Here is a 19,548-nt window from a genome sequence, read left to right as displayed (position 1 = left end):
GACTTGAGACTGGGGCGGAGGTTCACATTCCAGCAGGACAACGGCCCTAAACATAAAGCCAGGGCAACAATGGAATGGTTTAAAACAAAACATATCCATGTGTTAGAAAGGCCCAGTCAAAGTCCAGATCTATTTTTTTTACAAACGCTGTCCATCTAATCTGACTGAGCTGGAGCTGTTTCGCAAAGTAGAATGGGCAAGGATTTCAGTCTCTAGATGTGCAAAGCTGGTAGAGATATACCCTATAAGATTGGCAGCTGTAATTTCAGCAAAAGGTGGTTCTACAAAGTATTGACTCAGGGGGCTGAATAATTACGCACACCCCACTTTGCAGTTATTTATTTGTAAAAAATGTTTGGAATCATGTATGATTTTTGTTACACTTCTCATGTGTACACCACTTTGTATTGGTCTTTCACATGGAATTCCAATAAAATTGATTCATGTTTGTGGCAGTAATGTGACAAAATGTGGAAAACTTCAAGGGGGCCGAATACTTTTGTGAGCCACTGTACATATTGATTTTCCTCATAGATTCCTGGCAGATTTGATCAGTGTGAGACGGGGAACAATGCCCTAACATGTCCCCCGGATTGTAATCCAGGCTGACATTTCCATTGAATTTTGGCCAAAATATATCAAAATGATTTATTGTACCAGACAAAAGAACTTGCTGGAATATGGGCTGGGACAGAAGTGGCAGTATATCAACATCTCATAGCACTGCATCGAGCAGTGCAACACTGTGGTTTGATAGATATTCAATAGATTTCATGCTAAAATCTATTGAATACCTATTTGTAGTGTGTGGAAGGATTCCATCTTTCCCTGATCAGATCCTAATCTAAAGACTTGTATACACGTTCCAATCTGCATTATAGTTGGGCAGATTGATCCACTGGTTGGATGTGGCAAACAATCTGTTATCAGTTGGTCATCTGGTTGTTTGCCAGCCATACACACGACCAACTTATCTTCCAACAGACAAGTTTGGAAGATAGTTGGACAGATTGTTGGTACGTGTGTATGAGCCTTAAGGGGGATTGATCACATCTGGTTGTTATCTATTAGTATATGGTACCTTAAGATTGGAAGCACTGAAAATATTAACATGACTTTGAAGCAAGCTTAGGCAATGTGAACTGAGCTCATGATGATTAAGTACATGATCAAAGGTTACCTTGTGTGAAAAGTGCACGATGACAAATTTTTGTTCTAGAGCTTTATCCAGAAGAAATTCTATTGCTATTCAGAGTGGTCAAGAGGAAGTTCCTTAGTTTCAGCATGAAGTCCCTTTTTTTAACATTCCTAACTCATCCTATTTTTGTGGTGGACAGCTACACTGACCAACAGGGAATCTCTAGAGCTCAGCTCATTATATATTCCATCTCCACTGCTCCAATCTGCTAAAAGCATGTGCATAACATTTTCACTGTAGGTAACCTCTAGGGTCTCGATTTACGAAAAGGTGCTAACTCAGCCATCACGCGCTAGACAAAGTATAACGCGCGCAGGATGAGTTATAGTAGCGCGCGCACAGAGATTCGCTGTGCGCGATGCGTGATTCGCGCGCTAAATATGGTACTTTGCGCACTAGATAGATAGATTGTGGTAATGTACTCAGCAGACTTAAATGAGCGCATAATAGTTTGCGTGCGCTAGGTTGACACTGAGCGCCAGTATAGTCTTATTTCCTAAGTTCACATCGCGTGCAATTGTTTTCACTACGCGCGATCTGAGGCGTCATCACGTCTTCACGCGAAGTACTGCTTTAGCGCGCGTACTCTTGTTTTAGCGCACGCAATTTCATTTTTCACCAGATTTGGAGTGAGTTTAGACGTGCTAAGGGCCAGTGCTAAAGTTAGCACCGTTTTGTAAATCGAGCCCTATGTGATTTATCATCAGATGCTCTTGTTATACTCCAAAGTTAACCTCACTTTAACAAAAAAATCAATTAAACCATACCATTACCCTTGCTGAAAAACATTTTTTTTAAGTTTCAGAACATACATAAAATCTTACCAATCCACTGTCAGACTAAAGCTCAACACACATCATACAATCTTGGTTGTACAGATTTACCAAATCTATGTAGCATAAGGGCCAACAGATTGAAAATACCTTGAATGATTGATTGGATAAGCTCTTATATTACATGAAAGTGGTAAGATTGAACAACCAAGATTGTATGGTGTGTGTTGAGCGTCAGTCTGACAGTGGATTGTTCCCTTTAGCTCCTGTTGTCAGACATACTCTAACAATGAGAATGATGGCTGCTGCTGGATGTGCACTAGTCGGATATAACATGACATGGGATTTAGATAAAAGTGTTTGACTGATCACAGCCAGTCCAGTGCTGTGCCACATAATACAGTAGAAAGAAAAAGTATGTGAACCCTTTGGAATTATATGGATTTATGCACAAAATGGTCATAAAATGTGATCTGATCTTCATCTAAGTCACAACAATAGACAATCACAGTCTGCTTAGACTAATACCACACAAATAATTAATGTTTCAATGTTTTTATTTAACGCACTATGTAAACATTCACAGTGCAGGTGGGAAAAGTATATGAACCCTTGGATTTAATAACTGATTGAACCTGATTGCAGCAATAACTTCAACAAAACGTTTCCTGTAGTTGCAGATCAGACGTGCACAATGGTCAGTAGTAATTCTTGACCATTCCTCTTTACAGAACTGTTTCAGTTCAGCAATATTCTTGGGATGTCTCATGTAAATCGCTTTCTTGAGGTCATGCCACAGCATCTGACTCAGGTTAAGGTTCGGACTCTGACTGGGCCACTCCAGAAGACATATTTTCTTCTGTTTAAGCCATTCTATTGTTGATTTACTTCTATTGTTTGGGTCGTTATCCTGTTGCAACATCCATCTTCTGTTGAGCTTCAGCTGGTGGACAGATGGCCTTAAAGGAAACATCCAAGTTTTAAAAAAAAAAACTCCACTTACCTGGGGCTTCCTCCAGCCCCTGGCAGTTGTTCTGTGCCCTTAGCACAGCTCTGGTGGATCCCGGTGTCCTTCGCTGCTTCTTGTGCGCTCCACGGCGCGAGTCACGTGGTCCGGCTGACGTCATCAGGATTGTACTGCGCAGGTGCAGTAGTTCTGCCCTTGCACAGTATAATCCTGATGACGTCGGCCGGACCTCGTGACCCGCGCCGTAGAGCGCACAAGAAGCTGACCCGGAACCTGACCTGGCGAGGTCGGCTTCTGCAGCGGGGAAAACCGGGAGCCACCGGAGCTGTGGCGAGGGCACAGAACGACTGCCAGGGGCTGGAGGAAGCCCCAGGTAAGTGGAGGTTTTTTTTTTAAGCTTGGACCTTCACTTTAAGTTCTCCTACAAAATGTCTTGATAAATTAAGGAATTCATTTTTCCTTCGATGATAGCAATCCGTCCAGGCCCTGACGCAGCAAAGCAACCCCAAACCATGATGCCCCCACCACCATACTTCACAGTTGGAATGAGGTTTTGATGTTGGTGTGCTGTGCCTGTTTTTCTCCACACATAGTGTTGTGTGCTTCTTCCAAACAACTCAACTTTGGTTTCATCTGTCTACTGAATATTTTTGCCAGTACTGCTGTGGAACATCCAGGTGCTCTTTTGCTAACTTTAAATGTGCAGGGATTTCTTTTGGTTAGCAGTGGCTTCCTCTGTGGTATCCTCACATGACAGTGGACTGATAAACTGCAAGGCTTTTGGAAACTTTTTTTTAAACAAAATGTTATTGAATTTTTATCCATAAAACAGATAACTGTATTGGAGAGTTTTGGCATTCAGACCTTCACAGTAAACATCCAGTCTTGATAGGTATGAGGCAAAGATACCTTAATACACCAACACAAAAGAAAACCCCCCAAAAATTCAAACATACCCAACTCCTCTCCTATACCTTCTGTCTCCCTCTATCCCACCGTTCCACCCCCACCCTTTCTGCTGTTCCTTATTTCTACCATAGCAGTCTGGAGTTATGTTAACTTCAAAGGGCCTAATTGACCCTAATTGATCCAACAAGTCCATGGTAGCGTACCATGTAAAATATCTAAAAGGTTTAACAATATGTTGACTGTCCTCTGGGGAAAAGTTGTACTCGATATATTTCTTCCACTTCTTAAAGAAAGATTTATTTTTTTTTCCATGTGAGTCCATGCATCTAATTTATTCATAGTAAATGGATGTCAAAGATCCTGCTGGATATCCCATACTGTTGGATGTGACGGCTAAATCCATTTGTTGTAAATTACTTTCCTCGCCACTGCCAGCACTATATGTCCTAGAGGTGAACGTATAAGTAGTTTCCTGGACATGGTTTTGAAGCAATTTGTATTTGAGTTGCCATCCTATGTCCAGGATACTAGTGATGTGTTGCGTACACTTGAGGGGTTTTCGGTGTGGCGATTCCGACATCCTGGTGGGTGTGGAGTCGTTGTATATTTCCATCCCCCATGATGTCGGTCCTGCCGCAGCGGGCTTCTTTCTATCCAGGTCAGCCACTTACCCCCCAGTAAGAAATCAATTAATTCATGAGGCTCTTGAATTTGTGTAGCTGTCTAACAGTTTTTGTTTTGATAAAACTCCAGACCAGGGGCACATCGATGGGGGCAGCGTGTACCCCTGCCTATGCTAGCCTGCACTTAGGGCACTAGGAGAGGCAGGAGGTATATGGGCGTGAAGCTTTTGGGGCCCCCGCTGCCCACTGGCTTTGTTACACTGATGACGTGCTCCTGGTCTGGTGAGGTGATGTGAACTCCTTTCTAAAAATTATTTCGGATTTGAATGTAAATAGTTGCAACATTTGTTTGATGTATACATATGATTTAAATGAGATCACTTTTTAGATCTAAAAATCTGAAAGTAGGGTGGTGTCCTTTGCACCTCTACTTTTCGGAAGAAAACAGAGGGCAACACATTTACATGACTCAAGCTTCCATCCGGGCCCCCTTATTATAGGTATTCCCACTGGTCAATATATTCGACTATGTCAAAATTGTACCAGAGAGGAAAAGGTTTGAACAGAGGGGTTCACGCCACGCCAATTTGTTGTGAAATCCTGGGGCGGGTTTTGCAGGAAATCGCATGGCCGATGCGTGCGCATCTCCACTTGACGGAGCTCTGCTCTGCCATCAGTCTTCCAGCGGTGATCGCCACTAGGAGACTGTTAGACGGCGAAACCACCGTCTATTTACTCTGTACATCGATGCGATCTACGACAGCGCTGTCCCCCTGGGTGGCATAGAAGCGATCCACTGTCATAGGCTGAAGCCTATGACATCCAATCGTGCTGATTGACTGGCAGGGGGGAGGGAGGGAGGGTCAGTTAAAAAAAATAAAAATAAAAAGGGAAATTTATTGTAAAATTAAACAAATATTTGTAAAAAAAAACATTGGGGGAGCGATCACAGCCCACCAACAGAAAGATCTGTTGGTGGGCAGAAAGGGGATCAATGTGTGCCGAGTTCTATGGCCCTGCAGCAAGCCTTTAAAGCTGCAGTGGCCTAATTTGTAAAAAAATGGCCTGGTCACTAGAGGGGTTTAAGCCCATGGTCCTTAAGTGGTTAAAAAACCTCTGCTATATTGAAATGCTGCTATACTAGTAGTACCTAAAGCACTTTTAGCTAATGAGCTTAATAGCTTCCTCGTTTTATACCCAAACTTGTGGAAATGTAGTGAAGTATAAATTGAGTGTAACTTTTTTGGGGGTTTTGAGCCATTTGTCTACCACTGCCTTGGTCTGCACCCAGTTTTTCCTCATGTCTTCTGTAGGACTGCCTTGGTGAATTTGCCCCGCCTCTCTAACCCTCTCTACAGTTTTCATAGATTCTGAATAGAATGTCAGGTCCTTTCGGGAGTTCTAGCATTATGGGAGAGTGATCAGATATGACAAGGTCATGTATCTGTGCCTGTTGCACTCTTGATATGAGTGAATCAGATACTGTATAAGGATATAGTCTATACTAGTCTAGACCAATATCATGTGTCAGAGAATAAAATGAGAATTGCTTGTCGTATGGGTGGAGTACTCTCCAGGCATCAATTAAATCTAATTTTTCTCTAAAGGACTGAAATTGCAGGGCTTTTTTCGTATAAAGCTTATTAATTGGATGTTTACAAGTCCTATCCTCCACTATATCCAAAATTGTGTTATAGTTCCCCCCCTAAAATTTTCTGAGAAGAGGGCAAACTATTTACTTTAGTGCTGAGCATCTGGAAAAAGGATAAATTATATTCATTTGGTGCATATATGTTAAAGATATCAATAAGATCAGATCCCTGTTGTAAGCAAATCCTCACCTAATGCCCAATAGGGTCACAATCATGATCTACTACTCGATTTAGAATATGTTTATGTATTCGTGTTATAGTCCCCGCTTTCCTGTTTTCTGCAGGTGAGCAGTAGACTTCACCCACTCATCTTTTTTTGAGAAATTGGAATGGGATTCCGATAAATGTGACTTTTGAAGTAACGCTACATCTGCTCGTATTTTCTGCAGATGTCGGAGCACTTGAGAGCATTTCTCTGGAGCCCGAAGGCCCTTAATGCTAAATGAAATGATCTTAATACTCATTGATCATGGGCGTTTGGATTAAAGATTCAGATGGGCAATCAGCATTATCTACCTACAGATAAGTTAATTGGCTCCCCCTAAAATTGGCCCTAGACTACAGTACTTACACTACATAATATAGACATATGGCAATGGTAGGGATTAGATTGTGAGCTCCTTTGAGGGACAGTTAGCGACAAGATATATATATATATATATATATATATATATATATATATATATATATATATATATACTGTACAGCGCTGCGTAATATGTCGGCGCTATATAAATACTAAATAATAATAATAATAATCTACCCGATCTTAACTGAGAAAATAACAATAACAGAGTAGAACAATGATATCATATTACTCCATTCAAGTTACCCTTATCGTATAACTGTATAGCACCCACATCCAAAGATTGACATCTCTGTGTTAGAATTCATTAATCTGGGTTATCTTCAGCTCTCTCTGGCATGACATGTGCAGCTTGGGAATCCTTTGAAAGTGAGCCAAAAACCATTCAGCATCCTCTGGTTGTTTGAAAATATGTTGCTTCCCCTGGTGATCCATTAATTGCAAAACTGCTGGATACATGAGCGCAAATTTCAATTTGTAATCCACACATAAAGAACGCACTTTTTGTAAACTTTTGGCGCAATTTAAATACTTCAATGGCGTAATCATTGATACTTTAAAGGCTATTGTGGTTGTCTATAGGCCCTCAGGATGCTGTCTTTTTCTGAGTAATCCAGGTATTTCACCATTACTACCCTGGTAGTTGAGTTTTTCTGGTGGTCCTGGGGCGGACCCACCCTGTGTGCTCTTTCAACCTTGCAAGGCCTAACAATTGCGGGAGATCTTTCGCGCTAAAGTTCATGAGCATGGAGGCAGCATGTGACTCTGGCAGGCCCACTATGCGGATATTGCTCCGGCAGGAACAGTTTTCCAGGTCTTGTAATTTCTCATGCATTTCTGCATTCTCATGTTCTAACCTGCAAATTGTAGCTTTGTGAAAAGCCCTTTCATCTTCTAGGTCAGAGATTCGCGGTTTAGTTGTTTTAATGCGGGTAGTGTGCAATTGGATATCTTTGTGTACCTTTTTTAGGGATTGCATCTGAGCCTGGTAAATCATACTCTGTAGTTTAGGAGCAAGTTTTCGTACTACAGCGGTTGCCAGCTTATCTAGATTGGCAGCTTCCCCTTCACACTCACTGTGAGTTTCCTCCATATCACTGTCCCAGTCTGGCACTGCGTGTCAGTCCTGGTCCCACAGAGGAGTATCTGCAGCTTTCCCCTCATGTGCCTCTCACCCCATGGCCGTCTTTTTTTTATTTGAGCCACTCCTTCCCTGCGCTGAGAACGGGTTAGATACTTTTCCATTTTGCCCGAAATCGCTGCTAGAGTGTCCCCTGTTGTCTCCTGCTAGACAGGCGTAGAACTGCAGCTGCTCTGTTGGGTGTGGGAGAGTGGAAGACCGGGCAGACTCAGCAGAGCTCTCTTCCCGCCGTCCTCACTTCAGGCGTTGGAACCAGAAGTCCTCTGGGGATACTTTTATAACCCTTCCCAGCTTGATGCAAGTCAACAATTCTTAATCATAGGTCTTCTGAGAGCTCTTTTGTACGAGGCATCATTCACATAAAGCAATCCTTCTTGGGAAAAGCAAACCCAAAACTGGTGTGTTTTTTTTTTTTATAAGGCAGGGTACTGTAACCAATACCTCCAACCTGGCTGACACCTCACTCCAATTAGTCTGGGGATTCACATACTTTTTCCAACTGCACTGTGAATGTTTTACATGGTGTGTTCAATAAAAACATGGAAACATTTAATTATTTGTGTGGTATTTTATATATATATATATATATATATATATATACACACACACACACACACATATTAAAAAGACTAAAGCATCCACTATACCTTATATTTCCACTTTGCTTCCGTTTTGATTTTATTCTGTTCTCTTACTTCAATTTTTTCCATTTCATTGTTCTGTTTGATTGTTTCCTCTTTGACGGGGGCACTTATCTCCTCTTTAGGTGCCTGTTGAGAATGCACGGATTCAACCAGTATGAACTGAGGTTATTTCAATACTAGGTTATTTCAATACTGAGGTTAAACTGAGGTTATTTCAATACTAGATATGCATTATACTGCTTCAAACTCATTATACTGCTTCAATCCCTCCCACTAATTTCGCCAAATTTTAAATGACACCCTCTCCCCAGGATGTGCTGACACTCAGCAGAGCCTTCTAATCTCAGCATGTAAACATCCAAGTACTACTCTACTGAGAATGTGCCACTTATTTGTAAGTTTAGATCTTTTTAGTCTCTCAGGAAGCTGGGTCTATGAAATGTGCAGGCGCATGCAACTTACTGCATGTGCTAGCTTGTGTACAAGCCAAGGGCCCAAAAGTCAGACTGATATCATTTAACATCTGGAACATCACAGGTAGTGAGTGCCATTCAAAATTAGGCAGTACTCCACATAGAATATGCTGAAAAGTAGAAGGATGGCTACCATAGTTTTTGTTTGTTACATTTTTGAAAAAAACATGATGATCTACTTTAGTCCCATTCAAATCCCAATTCAGGATTTTTTTTATTTTGTTTTTTATTAGTATGAAAGGGGTTATTATGTTTTGGGAGTATATTTATTGATGACTGTGCCCCAATAAAGAGTTTTTTCTTACTTCCTATCACTGGGACCTACCGGTATATGAAATTTGATAGCTTTAATCTTAAAGTTCCTTAATGTGTCAGCAATAAATATGCTGCAGTTATATGAATACGTTTATTTAAATAGTAGACATAGCATAAACTATATATAACTTACATCACTGGTATACATGCCATACAGTATCTTGGAAGTTGTCAGTGATGTTATGTATAACGGTTAGTGAAGCAAGCATACATGGATATTGACATGATTTTCTTTCTTACAGCCCAATTTCATCCAAAATGTTCTATTTAGTTTTGAGTGGAGTAGAGACCGTAGCAGGTGGTTATGATGCACGGCGCTCAGCGCCAAAACTAGGTGCTGCTGTAGCAGTAATGTTATACTAAGAGGGGGGGGGAGGGAAGTAATAATCGGGGTTCCAGAGATTGACAGACCCTGAATTACATCTACCTCCGAGTTACAACGACTCTAAGGGAGAATAGTATTTTAAACCGCCAAGGATTTTAAGAATTTGAGCGGCAGCAGGGCAGCCATCATTCGGCTCACCCTACGCCCAGTTCACCTGCAGCGTACATATATGTACGTGTAGAGAAGGATATGCTACTGTGTCTGTGTTCTTGTCAAGTAGAACAAAAAAGGCTGGCACCGCTGACTGTATTAAAGCTTTTTAACAGCCCCAAGTGGCAGCAGTGACAGACTGCTGTTTCGGTTACACAACCTTTATCAAACTGCTATTGAGCAGTTTGATAAAGGTTGTGTAACCAAAACAGCAGTCTGTCACTGCTGCCACTTGGGGTTATTAAAGAGCTTTCATACAGTCAACGGTGCTGGTCCTTTTTGTTCTACTTGGACTGTGCTCCCCAGGAGGCACTGGGGAGAGGCCCTAGGCACGCTGCATTCTCTTATTGGAACAGTGCTCCCTTCCTTCTGTCTTTCTGTGTTCTTGTCAGTGTTCAACTCACTTCTTATCCCTATGACATGATGTGTTTAAATCCTATCCAATGGAATCAATGTGAAAAAATTGAGGACAAGTAGTAAAAATCTGAAACGTCACTGTACGAAAAAAAATCTGCTCCCTGCTTTTTTTTCTCAATAATGAACTGAAAAAAAAACTTTCTCAACAAAGTCACCAATAAAATGTAAAGCCCAGAAAAGGGTTCATCCAGCATACCAAAAAGAATTGGTAAAGATAGATAAGATAGTTCATATAGAAACTTTCAGGGCATGCCGCAAATTCCCCCCCACCACCAAATGAAAAAAAATATGGGTAAAAAAAAGCAACAACATAGAGGTTCTTACATGCTTATGATGCAAATGTATGTGTACTACTACAGGTGTAGAAAGGTGAATCTGAGCACCCAATGGCTATACAGAATGTTACCTTAAAGGGAACCTGAACTGAGTAAAATTATTTAAAATAAACACATGATGCAGCTGCATATTAATATTACACACTTACCTCACCATTAGTTACTCTCTGAAGCTGACCATTTTCTTTTTACAGTGATCCCTTCTAGTTCTGACAAGATTTTGTCAGAACTGAAATATACCAGTTGCTGTCAGTTATTTATCAGCTGCTGTCAGTTACAACAATGTGCAAGGTAATGTCCATGTTTCCCTATGGCTCAAGTGGGCAATATAACAGTTTAACAATGTGCTGACCAGGAAGCTGTTATGGGGTAATTGCCATTTTTTAAAATGGAGGACAGAGAATTCCATCAATCACAGTAGTCAAACAGGATGCAGGAGAGGAGAAAGAGATTGATGTGTAGACTACATGGGAGGCAAGTATGACTTGTGTATGTTTATTTTGACTTTTTATTTTCAGTTCAGGTTCTCTTTAAGTTTTTGCTTCAAGTTTACAATACAAAAATAAAAGTAGAAAGGAGGATCCTCAGACCACAACAGGTTGAGGTAAAAAAAGGCTGATGAGTTCATTCGAAAAAATCCACAGACACATCACATCAAATCACAGGATCAACTGACGCGTATCGGGCCTACCATCTGCCCTTAGTCGTAGTTAAAAGTGAACCTGTACAAGAGGGAGTTTATATGTGGCCGGGGGAGAGAAAACTCCACCCCCGGGAACACACAAGCTGCCCCTTAAAGAGACATACATCCCAACATTTACAATACAAAAAATACAATAATAACATCAAAAGTATTATATAAAAGATGTAAAAAAGCGTTACCACTGAAAAACTACAAAGTTAAATATTAGCGGAAAGGAGGGAGGAGAGAAGACGGCAACAACAATTTACATAAATTGATAACTAGATACGATATGTTGTCAAAAAGAGAAACAAAGGGATTTCAATATGTGTAGACTAAACTCAGATCCCATCTCTTGTTAAGACCTGTGGTATACGAGTGCCTAGCCTATGAATCCAAAAAGCTTCACGTTTCAAAAGTAATCTTTGCAGATCGCATCCCCTAACCGGACAAACTACCCGTTCTACCCCTTGAAAAACAAAGGAAGATAGATCCCTCCCATGTACAGTCTCAAAGTGTTTAGAAACTTCAGATTTGCGAAATGTATTCCAATTGGTACCACAATAATGTTCTGCTATGCGGGCTCTGAGGTGATGTGTAGTGCATCCCACATATTGTATACAGCATGTCGTACAGGAGATAACATAGATCGTGTATTTCGTGTTGCAATTCACATATTGTTTGATGGGAAAAATAAAATATGTGCATAGAACAGCACAGTTTAGGTACAATCACTGGCCAATCTCGACTTTTTTCTCAAAGAGTTTTATATAGTCATTTAGTTGCTTAGCTCTCCCTTTTAGGCCTTGTTTCCATCTGTGCGCTTTTTATCAGCACATCAATGTTACTGATTGATACATGTTGCTGAAAAGCGGACAGAAGCGGATAGAAGCGCACAAAGTGGAAACAAGGCCTTAACAGCGATAAGATAGGAAGATAGATAGATAGATGCAGGGGCGTTGCTAGCCCCAAAGATCAGTGGCACATGCCCCGGATCTATTCTGGGGTTCCCCAGATGTCCCCCAGACAGAGTCAGGTAGCTGACGGCAGTACTCAGATTCTCAGATGCTAGGTGGAGAGTCACCAGGTACAGAAGACATCTCCAGACTTGGAAAGCGAATGGAGGAGGTAAGTAGTTTCTCCCACTGTGTTACTCTGCTGAGGTGGAGTTTGGAGTAGGAACAGTAAGGACACATACAATGATGCATGCTCCCTGCGGAGGCTCCAGGCAGCACAGCGCCCAGCATGCCCCATAGAGGCACCACAGCCTCCCTATAGAGGCACCAACATAACCCCATTGAGGCAATGCAGTTCCCAGGATATCGCCATAGAGGCACCACAGCTCCCAGCATACCCCCATAGAGCTGTGGAGCCTCTATGGGGGCATACTGGGAGCTCTGGTGCATCAATGGAGGTATGTTGGGTGCTCTGGTGCCTCTGTGGGAATACCGTGTGCTTTGGTGCCATGCTGGGTGCTGTGATGCCTTTATGGGTACATACAGAGAACTGTGGTTCTTCTATGGTGGCATGCTGGTAGTTGTGGTACCTCAGTGGGAGGCCCTTGGGAGCATGCATAGATAGATAGATAGATAGATAGATAGATAGATAGATAGATAGATGAGGACAGAAGATATAAATACAGACTTACTGCCCCCTTCTTTGGTGTGTCAACTGTAATAAGAGCATCCTTAGTGTGGGCCTCCAGAACATCAAGGTTTGGAGTAGGTGGCTGTGATGGTGGTAACTCTTTCACCTTCTTTGTCTTCTTCTTTCCTCCATCTTTATTTTTTGAAGGTTTGGGAGGTTTTGGTGGTATTAGAGTATTGAGTGGTTTGGCACTTTTGGGTTTTTTTTCCTCTTTGGGAGGCTTGGGTGGTTTTGGAGGTTTTGGGGGTTTGAACAGCTTTTCACTCTTATTAGTCATTTTTTTTGTAACTTTTTCCATACTCGGGGGACTTTCTGGCACAGGGGAGGGAGGTTCTTCTTTCTCAATCTTTTCCAATATATTGTTGCCTTCTGGTATCGTGTTGGCACTAATGTCCATCTTGACTTTAGATGCGTTCTAAATTTAAGGAAAAAGACAGGAATATTAAACACTTCACCACTAAGGGGTTTTTCCCCTTAAAATCCAGAGCAATTTTCACATTTCAGTGCTGCTTCCATTCATTCGGCAATACATTTATCACTACTTGAATGAGCTACACATTGATTTTTATTTTATTTTTTGCCACAAATTAGGCTTCCTTTGAAAGGTACTTTCTGCTACTTTATTTTAAATGCATTTTCAAAGAAATAATAAGGAAAAAAAAAAGAAAAAGTGATTAAAAGTCATCACTTCTCAGTTTGCAACCAGTATAGTTTTAAAATAAACCATATTACTGTAGAAAAAAAAACTACACATTGTTTCCCCAATTTGTTTCAGTAATTACAACTTTTAAATTGTGTCCCTAGTACAATGTATGGTGATAATGTTTTATTTGGAAATAAAGGTGTATTTTTTTCCACTGCAATCAATAATTACAAGCCCCTATTTGCAAAAATAACAGTAATACACCCTCATGGCATACATATTTAAAAATTCAGTGCCAAAGGTAACAATTTATGTATTGTCTTTTAACCACTTCAGCCTACAGTTGTTTTCACCTGAAGGACGGAAGCAATTTTCCTCTGTCAGCACTCCTCCCATTCATTCACCAATAACTTTGTCACTAATGATCATTCTTGCTTTTTTTCACACAAATTAGGCTTTTTGAGGTTATACTTGTTTTTCGTAATTACTTTATTTTTTAATGCATTTTATAGGCAAATACAAGAAAAATACACAATTTCAACAATTCCATCCCCTATAGTTTTAAAATAAGCAATGCTACTATAAATAAAACCCACACATTTTATTTGCCCCTTATTCTCAGATACCACAACATTTAAATTATATTTCTAGTACAATGTATGGCGAAAATATAATATTTGGAAACAAAGGTGTATTTTTCCTGTCTTGTGGTTTTTTTTTTCGTATTCATTCAATAATTACAAGCCCTGAGGCTAAACCATTCATGTATTTTTTTTTACACCTTTCTTTCATAGTGTTGGTTTGGTAGTTGAGGGGGACGGGAGGGAGGGGAGGAGGGGGAGACGGGGGGGGGGGGGTTTAGAGAGGATTACATTTATTATTTTTAATGAAAACTGTACCCTGACTGTATTTTTTCCTTTTTTTGCCACTAGATGGTGCTACAAAAATTATCCTGGGTTACAAGTAAGTGTTCGATTATTTTTTAACTTCCTTTTTGTCAGGGGCGAACTGCCTGGGTTCTGTTGATCCCATCACTGGTATATCAAGGGGCGAGTAGCCCTGGGTCGTGGGGTCTAAGCTAGCATGGGTCTTCACCAGTGCAACCAACAAGGAATGATGGACCGTCACCCCTAGTGGGACCACCACACCAGTGATGAGAAGGACTACCACACTAGTGATGGGAAGAACTGGGACAGGAAGAACAGAGGGTACCTGACAGGATAGGAGGGGTCTCGAGCAGTGTGGCAGTTGAGCAATGGGACCAGGAGAGGCTTACTGGGCAGGTAAGCCTAACCTATAGGGATTCCTGAAAGGATACTGACAGGAGGCGTACCCAGGAGGGGAACGGACTAGTGGGAAAAACCAGGGAGTGGAGCTGACTGAGGGCTCCCAAGAGGGCAGCGGACAGGCAGGGGGAATCCTGGGTTAGGAGTCAACAGCAACGGATCCCAGGAGGGTACTGACTGACAGGTTAAGTCCCTGAGATACTGACAGTCTAGCATAACCTCAGAGAAGGAAGCTGACAGGCTAGGAACCCGGTAGGGGAGCGGATAGGGTGGAGAAAACCCTAGGAAGGGAGCTAATTGTAGGGGCTCCCTGGAGGGAAACAGGCAGCTGGAGGAATCCCCAGGAAGCTGCAGGTGACTGGTGAGTTCCTGGAGTGGTACTGGCAGGCAAGGATAATCCCCGGGATGCTGCAGATGTCTCGATAGTTCCTGGAGGGGAGCTCACAGGCAGAGGGAATCCTCAGGATGTTGCGGGTGATTAAAGGAAGTTCCTGGAGGGGAACTCGCCAGCTGGGGAAAACCCCGGAAAGCTGTGGATGATTGGAGGAGTTCCCAGGAGGGGAGCTCACTGGCAGAGAGAATCACCAGGATGCTGTGGGTGATTAAAAGAAGTTCCCGGAGAGGAAATGGCAGGCTGGGGAAATCCCTGGGAATGCAGCAGATAGGGAAGTGAGGCTCGGAGACTGACCAGGCAGGGAACCAGGGTAAGGTAGTGACAGGATGGAGACTGACAGGGTGTGCAGGGATCCTATGTTAGGCAATGCAGGCAAACAGGCAGGCTAACAGGCAAGATGAGCAATAGGGTAATGCCAAAGGGAATCCTGGAGAGGGAGAGTCTGGTCAAGGAGGAAATCCTGAAGTGGAATGGCTTGGAGGGGGAGAGCGACATGGAGATGATGTGGCTGTGACCAAGGATGCAACAGCATCCAAACAGTGAGAGTGCAGGGCTTAAATACCCTGCCTCTCAATTAGGGAAAAGTGCAGTACCACTTTCAGCCCTGCATAAATCAGAAAGAAGCGCACGCCTAGTAACAGAGGACGTCTGACCCGGAAGCATGTCGGGTCATTGTCCTCCGCCATTCGGGAGGAAGACTGAGGAGCTGCTTGGGACTCGGTGGCTGGAGTGTAATGTGTGATCATTACACTCTGCCCCCCCATGCAGGAGCCAGCGCAGGAGCAAGGAGATGTAGGCGACACGAGCAATCGTGACACTTTTACTTTCATCATTATGAATGGACATGGCCCCTGATTGGGGTCATGTCCATTCATTCCAGGCACTGCGATTGGCTCTGGGAACACTAGTTTCCCTTCACCAATCACTGTCACATACAGTAAATGCTGCCAGGAACAAGAGTAAATGGCAAACTTTTAGGCCAGTTTTACACCGGATTCTTGCCTTGCAGTGGGTTGCTATGCTCTAGCTGCCCCCCAATTTAAAAAAATGACAAACATATAACCCTGTTGCAGAGTGCGCCGACAGGGCCATATGCATAGTGTTGCTCAGTGACATCTCCCTGTTGGACAGGGAGTACGTTTCCAGGGTTTCCACAACGGGTTTCTCCGTTGTTCACACCTACTGTGTCGCCCAATGACTTTCATTTCCCCAAGTTCCAGGCGTTAAGCGTAGTGCTTGTGGTGACCCCTTGCAGGCTGTGGGTCAGGATGGTGGCTGGATAAACACTTTCAGTGTGACATGACGCAGTAAGTGTAAAAGGCCCCACCCCAATGACTTGCATTGCTGTTGCATTACCCTGTTGTAAAACTAGGTAACGCAACGCACACTTCCAGTATAAGTGTAAATGGGGCCTTAATGTACATCCCTTATGGCAGTGATCTGCAAACTTGGCTTTCCAGCTATTAAGGAACTACAAGTCCCATAATGCATTTGCCTTTATGAATCGTGACTGTGGCTGTCAGACTCCTGCAATGCATAGTGGGACTTGTAGTTCCTTAACAGCTGGGGAGTTAAGTTTGCAGATCACATCCTTATGGGAACAAGAATTCTAGGTGTAAATTTTAAAAAATCCCCGCAGATAAATAAAAATGTCTTGGACATGATTAAAGGGAACCTGAAGCGAGAAGTATATGGAAGATGCTATATTTATTTCCTTTTAAATAATGAAATATTCGGCTGCAGTAGTGTCTGAATCACACCAGAAATTAGCATGTAGCTAATCTTGTCAGAAGCATGTTTGTTTAGGGTCTATGGTTAAAAGTATCAGAGGCAGAGGAACAGCAGGATCGCCAGGCAACTGGTATCAATTGAAGAAAAAAGTGGTAGCGCACATCAACTAAAAGCCAGGCTTTATTCCACTCTCATTAAAATGACATCATACAGCAGAAAATCCACAATGGGGAGAGAGCAAAGTGTTAGTTGAGAAGCAGAAATGCAGACATAAAACCAACAAATGTTGATTTCGGTGATACCTTTAATGACTAACTGCGCATGGTTTATTGCAAGCTGTCAAGACATTATTGCAAGATATCAGACAGTCAGTGTGTCATAAAAAAAAATATATACCGTATTTTTCGGACTATTAGACAAACTTTTTCTCCCCCTAGAGTGGGGAGGAAAAGTTACTGCATCTTATAGTCCAAATAAAACAATTCGGACTTCTGGCTCCACGTGTCCTAGATGTCCTGCACCAGTCCGCAGCACCCCAGGGGAAGGCATCCATATCAAAGGCTGTCTGTGCTGTGTGTTATTTGGAGACAATGATCTCGAGGGTGGGACCAACCACTGAGTGAGTGCAGTGATTGGCCCCATTGGGAGCCGTGGTCCCATCCTCCAGACCATCTGCTCCAATTAACACATAGAGCAGACAGTGTCTGATGTGGATGCCTTCCCTGGGGTGCCACGGCCTAGTACAGGAACGTCTTCTCCTCTGCTTCTCTACCCGTGCAGAGTGCAGCAGGCACTCAACTAACCCATGAAGTCCACAACAACCAGAGAACTCTCCTCTTCCTTACTGCTCCTCTAGTGCCGTATCGCATCATTAATTACATGCGACCAGTCTCTGATCGCCAAAGGCTCCTAAGTTTAGGTGAGCGTCTGCTACACTCTGCATGGGGGGTGGAATTATGGGGGACACAGGGGGAAGTCAAAGGAGGATAAAGGTTGGGACAAAGGAGCATGGGGGGTGTGTGAGAGAGGACAAGGGAGGGGACGAAGGAGGACAACGGGGGACACAAAAGGGGAGAAGGACAAGGGGACACAAAGGGGGATGAAGGTGGGCACAGGGGAACACAAAGGGGGGTGAAGGTGGACACAGGGGGACACAAAGGGGTGATGAAGGATAACACAGTGGGATATAAAAGAGAAGGAAGGATGTCACAGGGAGACAATAGAGGACACAGCATTACATAAAGGGGCATGGAGGAGGACATAAGGGGGAAAGAGGCGGTAACAATAGGAACAGAGGCGTACACATGTGGGACAGAGGAGAATACATAAGGAACACATGGCGGACACATGGGGGAAAGAGGACATGGAGATTTAAGAGGTACATGGAGGACACAATGAGTGGGGGAGAAATAATCCACAAGACACTCCTGCACCATAGACACACCAGGTTTAGTATTGTTCTTTTTCCCTGGTTTTAGCCCTCTCAACCTATGTGCGTCTTATGGTCAGGAGAGTCTAATAGTCCGAAAAATATGTTATACAGTGTCACAGTCGGACATTTGTGTCCCTGAGTGAGCATAGAGTGTTACACCAACACATCACCTAACCTTACTGTGAGTTTAATGTCGGTGAGATCAAGTGGGTTGGTGAAGTTTCACAGACATTTATACCAATATTCCTTGGCTGGTCACTCACTACAACAAACATGACAGGCAGAGGCAGGCCAAAGCACAGAGGTTCAGGGGGTCGTGGCGGAGCATCATCCCATGGCCGTGGTACATGTGTTCTGCAGAAAAAAGCCATTACCCAGAATGCAGAAGAGGTGGTTGACTGGCTCACTCAGAGTTCTACCTCTTCAACTGCCAATGTTCCTGCACTTTCTTCATCCTCCTCTGCTTTGGTGAACTACAACACCACCTCCATCACCACAGCCCCACCAACTGAATTGGATTGCTCAGAGTAGGAGCTATTTTCCCAGGCACTGAAGGATCAGACTGCTGTGCAAGCATTCTTTCCATTGGATGAGGGAGAAGAACAAAGCAGACACTCGGACGCTGTTGCAGCCTACTGTGAGCTTGAAGCTATAATCAATGGTGAGCATGATGATGATGTGGTGATGGATGTCTCATGGGTGCCCACAAAAGAGGAACAGGAGAAGAGTTTAGCGGGAAAGATCAAGCCTCGAAGAGGCAGGAGAAGGGTAGGAAGCAGAAAGTGGTTGCAGGGGACAGAAGGCAAACATTAGGGGATGTGACGTCACCTGGGGACAGCCAAACAACACGTCCTGTCACTTCTAGCGGTACTAGACCAGCTTAACAAGGCTCTAGTGTAGGAATATTTCTGTATATCTGCTGTAGACAGAAGATATGCCACTCCACCTTCAAGCCAGCCCGCTTCACGGTCATTGCAACAGAGTCAGCGTTCCATCATTCAGAGGTTTGAGATGAAAAAAATCATGTCGCAAAGTAACCCCCATACCCAACGTCTGATTGCTGGCTTGTCAGAACTGCTAGCCTGTCATCTTTTACCATACCAGCTTGTAGAATCGGAGGCATTAAAAAATAATTGTGTACAGGAAAAAGAGAAATCTTGCGCTT

General features: G+C 42.9%; 1 protein-coding gene and 1 long non-coding RNA gene across 2 annotated transcripts in view; one reads left to right on the top strand and one right to left on the bottom strand.

Annotated features, from left to right (window-relative positions):
- Nucleotides 1-14,503, top strand: part of LOC137532757 (uncharacterized) — a 72,651-nt gene extending 58,148 nt beyond the window's left edge. The window contains exon 3 of the long non-coding RNA XR_011023984.1: nt 14,473-14,503. This is a non-coding gene — a long non-coding RNA (uncharacterized lncRNA). The remainder of the gene's footprint in view (nt 1-14,472) is intronic.
- Nucleotides 1-19,548, bottom strand: part of PHF2 (PHD finger protein 2) — a 762,463-nt gene that overhangs the window by 344,655 nt on the left and 398,260 nt on the right. The window contains exons 12-13 of the mRNA XM_068253616.1: nt 12,899-13,312; nt 8,497-8,619 (exon numbers count right to left, since the gene is read on the bottom strand). Of these exons, the coding sequence (XP_068109717.1) occupies nt 8,497-8,619; nt 12,899-13,312 (537 nt within the window). The remainder of the gene's footprint in view (nt 1-8,496; nt 8,620-12,898; nt 13,313-19,548) is intronic.

This window comes from Hyperolius riggenbachi, chromosome 9 (assembly GCF_040937935.1).
Source record: "Hyperolius riggenbachi isolate aHypRig1 chromosome 9, aHypRig1.pri, whole genome shotgun sequence".
Classification (NCBI taxonomy): Eukaryota; Metazoa; Chordata; class Amphibia; order Anura; family Hyperoliidae; genus Hyperolius; species Hyperolius riggenbachi.
The sequence above is the reverse complement of the archived record's forward strand: the minus strand, read 5'-3'. Positions and strand labels throughout refer to the sequence as shown.